General features: G+C 54.0%; 2 protein-coding genes across 2 annotated transcripts in view; one reads left to right on the forward strand and one right to left on the reverse strand.

The window, feature by feature from the left end:
• Window positions 1-413: 413 nt before the first annotated feature.
• On the reverse strand, window positions 414-1,187 carry GUITHDRAFT_133543 (hypothetical protein; the record flags this gene model as incomplete). The annotated part of the gene is made up of 7 exons (XM_005839378.1): window positions 414-506; window positions 538-633; window positions 657-706; window positions 752-816; window positions 872-929; window positions 974-1,038; window positions 1,126-1,187. 7 exons carry the CDS (start codon window positions 1,185-1,187, stop codon window positions 414-416), a joined length of 489 nt encoding a protein of 162 aa, XP_005839435.1.
• Window positions 1,188-2,018: 831 nt separating this feature from the next.
• GUITHDRAFT_65041 (hypothetical protein) overlaps window positions 2,019-3,881 on the forward strand; it is a gene marked incomplete at both ends in the record, with an annotated part of 5,209 nt that continues 3,346 nt past the window's right edge. The window contains 4 exons of the mRNA XM_005839379.1: window positions 2,019-2,756; window positions 2,806-2,883; window positions 3,173-3,274; window positions 3,619-3,789. Coding sequence (XP_005839436.1) covers window positions 2,019-2,756; window positions 2,806-2,883; window positions 3,173-3,274; window positions 3,619-3,789 — 1,089 coding nt within the window. The remainder of the gene's footprint in view (window positions 2,757-2,805; window positions 2,884-3,172; window positions 3,275-3,618; window positions 3,790-3,881) is intronic.

Genomic DNA, 3,881 nt, shown 5'->3' on the forward strand with positions numbered 1-3,881 from the left:
TAAGGAGTGTTCTCACCCGATCAGGTTGTAGTTGACGGACAGAATTTCAAGGTGAACGAAGCTCTGGACATGAAAGTTCATCTCAGCGGCTGTGAGATCGTGATGTTCATTATCACCGCAAAGCTCGCGGGGATGTCCTGGATGGCATTTGCGTTCAACCAAAGTGTCCTACATTGCCATGCAGTCAATCGGTGAAGATGATGGTGATTGAGACATTTTTGATCATCATCATTACTACCACCACCATAGATCTTTCCCACTCTTCTTCTCCTCCTGCTCCTGCTCCTGGCTCTGCTCTTCCTCTTCCTCTTCCTGTTCCTTCTTCTGCTCCTCCTCCTCCTCATTATGATCAGTGGCATCATCACAGCCATAATCGCATGAAAATAAGCAAGGATAGTAAAACTTCTCATCACTCACTTCAAACTTCGCAAGTTGCCGAGGTCATCCGGTATTTCTCTGAGCAGGTTGGACGTCAGCCAAAGGTGCTCCAAGTGAGGTAAGCGAAGCTGCAGGAAACCGTCACACACCATCATCCACCTGCTGCTGCTGCTGTTCCTCCTCCTCCTCCTCCTCCTTCTCCTCCTCCTCCTTCTCCTCCCCCTCCCTCCTCTCCTTTCCTCCAGTAATCATCCGCTGCATCGCCAAACATGCTCAACCTGTGGAGGCTCATTCTTCGTCGAGCTGCTTCTTCCTATCTGCACGTTGTCTGCCATCAACATCACACCATGTTGTTTCCTCCAAGACAAACTACCTATTGAACCTCTCAGCCGCGCTGACTTGGCATCGTAGGACGGCTTGCCCTCGAGCTTGCCTGCCCTGCAACATGACGGCAACATCAGCTTGCTCGAGAAGAACCTCCTCCTCCTCTCACTGTTGCCTCGGTCTCAGGTATCCTCCGAGGTCCTCAACCTCTGCTCCAGCTGCTCTCCCTTGTCATCCCCAAGATACTTGACAGGATAGGTGAAACTCTTACTGAGCAGGTTGAAACTAAGATCCAAGGCCTTGACCGGCTCCCGCTGCGCCAGGTCGAAGATCTCCCTGCCATGGCGCTCGTCAGTCGTGCACCATGACGCATGCTGTGGTACTTGGGTATCTCCTGAAGTTTCTTTCTGCTGTAAACGACACCTGAGCTCTGCGTGTCTTCCATCTTCCGGGGTCATCTGACCATTGCAAGGAGTTGTTGACATGTCAAGTTACCAACACGCGAAAATATGTAACAGTACAACAAAAAAAAACAGATAACAACAACATGAAATCTTTGCAGAACAAAAAAACACGTAAAAACGCTTGTATCACACAGTGTGTCCAACAAAACATTCTTCTTCGTGAGCACAGCATGATCATCGCAGCATGATTGTACGAGAGAGCGTAACGAGACAGCAAGAGGCCGCATCTCACAGCATCTCCAGACAAGTTTCGACTCTCTTACTTCCTCTTTGATGCCATTTCTTTCCTCCGGCGCCCTTCACCTCCCGCTTTCCCGCCATTCCTTCCTAGCCACCATAATGCCTTGACCGGAAATTGGGTATGAGGGGGATGAAAAGTGGTTTATAGTGGGGATGAGGGATGGGGTACAACGGCTCCCGGCATGGAAATGAAGGATCAGAGGCAAGGAACGGAGAGGGAGTGAGAGGAGGTGGAGAGCGAGGAGGGAGGAGGAAGGAGAGAGAGGAGAGAGAGAGGAGAGAGAAGAGAGGACGGAGCGAATGAGCGGGACGATGATGCGAAGCATGCTTACAAGATGGAGAGAGTCTAGATGGTTGAAATGCCCTGAGTTTGAAGGGCTTCACTAGCTGAAGTCTGCTAGGGAGGCACAAAGGGTCAAGCAGGCAAAGAAAATTTTGCAGTCTCTGAAGAAACAGCAGTTCAAGAGTGATTCACATCGCACGGAGACGTCCAGGCCTCAAACTTCAACTTCATTCCTGGCGAATCAAACATACCCGCCTTGTTTCAATTCGAACGAACCTCGAACCGTCAGAATGCCGAAACTCTCCTGCTGATCTTCTTCAGAAGCTTCTGACAACTCAAGACAGACCATGGCTTCATCAGAGAACGTGCGTGTCATCCTCCGAGTTCGCCCTCAGACGTCCAAGGAAGCAGAAAGAGGGGAAGACGAAGTGATCCGCTGCATATCGGATCAGTCGATCCAGGTTTACGACCCCACACAAGTGAGAGGAGGACGGGCCAGCACGGCCCTTGCGTACCAGTTCGAGCAATGCTTCGGTCCCACGTGCATGCAGGACGAGCTCTTCTCCCGCTGCGGGGTCAAGACTCTACTCGACCACGTCCTCGATGGGTACTCGGCTACAGTGATCGCCTACGGGCCGACGGGGTCGGGGAAGACCTTCTCCATCGCAGGCAAGCCGGACAGCATCGTGAGGAACGGGACGGGGGACGGGACGGACGGGCTGGTGATCAGGAGCATTGAGAGCTTGTTCGACAAGATCAGGGAGCGGCAGCGGGACGGGCTGCAGTTCAAGGTCAGGACGAGCTGCGTGGAGATACATAACGACGCTGTCATCGACCTCCTACGGTCGTCGAGGAAGCAGAAGGGGTGCGAGACGCTGCCGGTGAAGTTCGACACGGCCAGGGGGTCGTTCTTTGTCCAGGACCTCTCGTACGGCAAGTGCCCGTCCGAGGAAGAGATCCTGCGGCTGTACATGAAATCGCTGAGAAACCGCAGCGTTGCTGCCCACGAGATGAACCGAGACTCGTCTCGTTCCCATGCTCTCTTCACCGTCTATGTTGACTCCATGGTGAGGATGCTCTCCCTTCCTGCTCGCAACTGCTGACGGGTTGAGCAAGGTGAGGCAAGACTCTGGTCACATTGTGACCAGGCACGGCAAGATGACGTTCGTGGATCTGGCGGGGAGTGAGAGGCGAGTGAAAACTTTCCAATATCTACACCGATGTCTCCTTCTCCTCCTCCTCCTCCTCCTCGTCCTCCTCGTCCTCCTCGTCCTCCTCGTCCTCCTCGTCCTCCTCGACACTTTTGTCGGCCTCACACGCATTCTCCTCCTCCCCATCCGCTTTGTCCCTCTTGCTTCCCTTCCTACTTCGTGTCTCTTTCCGTTCCCTCCTCTCCCACAACCTCCCTGTGCTCGCTCATTGCTTTTTCACTCCCTCCCTTTCTCCTTCGCCCTCCTCCTCAAACGCGGCAACCAGGTTGAAGGATTCCAAGTCGGAAGGCTCAACTCTGAGGGAGACAGGAAGTATCAATCGCTCTCTCTTCACCTTGGGGAAAGTTATCTCCTCTCTATGCGATCGCAAGAAGGTCCTCCCTCCCTCCCTCCCTCCCTCCCTCTTTCCTTTGCTCTCCTCTCTATGCGATCGCAACAAGGTCCTTCCTCCCTCCCTCCCTCCCTCCCTCCCTCCTCCCTTTGCTCTGCCAGCTTGCCTGTCTGCCTTTTCCCTGTTTTGGCCCGCTTCTCCCTCCCTCATTTCACTTCCCCCGTTCCCTCTGCTCCTACTTCTTTCCATCCTCCGCCGCCACCACTACCACCTCCTCCTCCTCCTCCTTGTCCTCCTCCTCCTTGTCCTCGTTCTCCTCCTCCTCGTTCTCCTCGTTCTCCTTCTCCTCCTTGTCCTCCTCCTCCTCCTCTCAAGGATTGTGTGCAGGTCAAAGTTCCCTTCCGAGACTCGAAGCTCACGCAGCTGCTCATGGACTCCATCGGAGGAAGCAGCATGACTCTGATGATTGCCTGCGTCTCTCCCTCCTCCGGCCACATCAACGAGAGCATGCGAACGCTGGACTATGCCAACAAGGCGAGCAACGATGATCCCTTCTTCGTCCTCCTCGTCCTCGCCGTCCCCCCCTTTCCTTCTCCTCTTGATTTTCCTCCTCTTTCTTCGCCACCCCTCTTGCTCATTCTCGCATTTTC

The sequence above is a fragment of the Guillardia theta genome, assembly GCF_000315625.1.
Source record: "Guillardia theta CCMP2712 unplaced genomic scaffold GUITHscaffold_8, whole genome shotgun sequence".
Lineage (NCBI taxonomy): Eukaryota > Cryptophyceae > Pyrenomonadales > Geminigeraceae > Guillardia > Guillardia theta.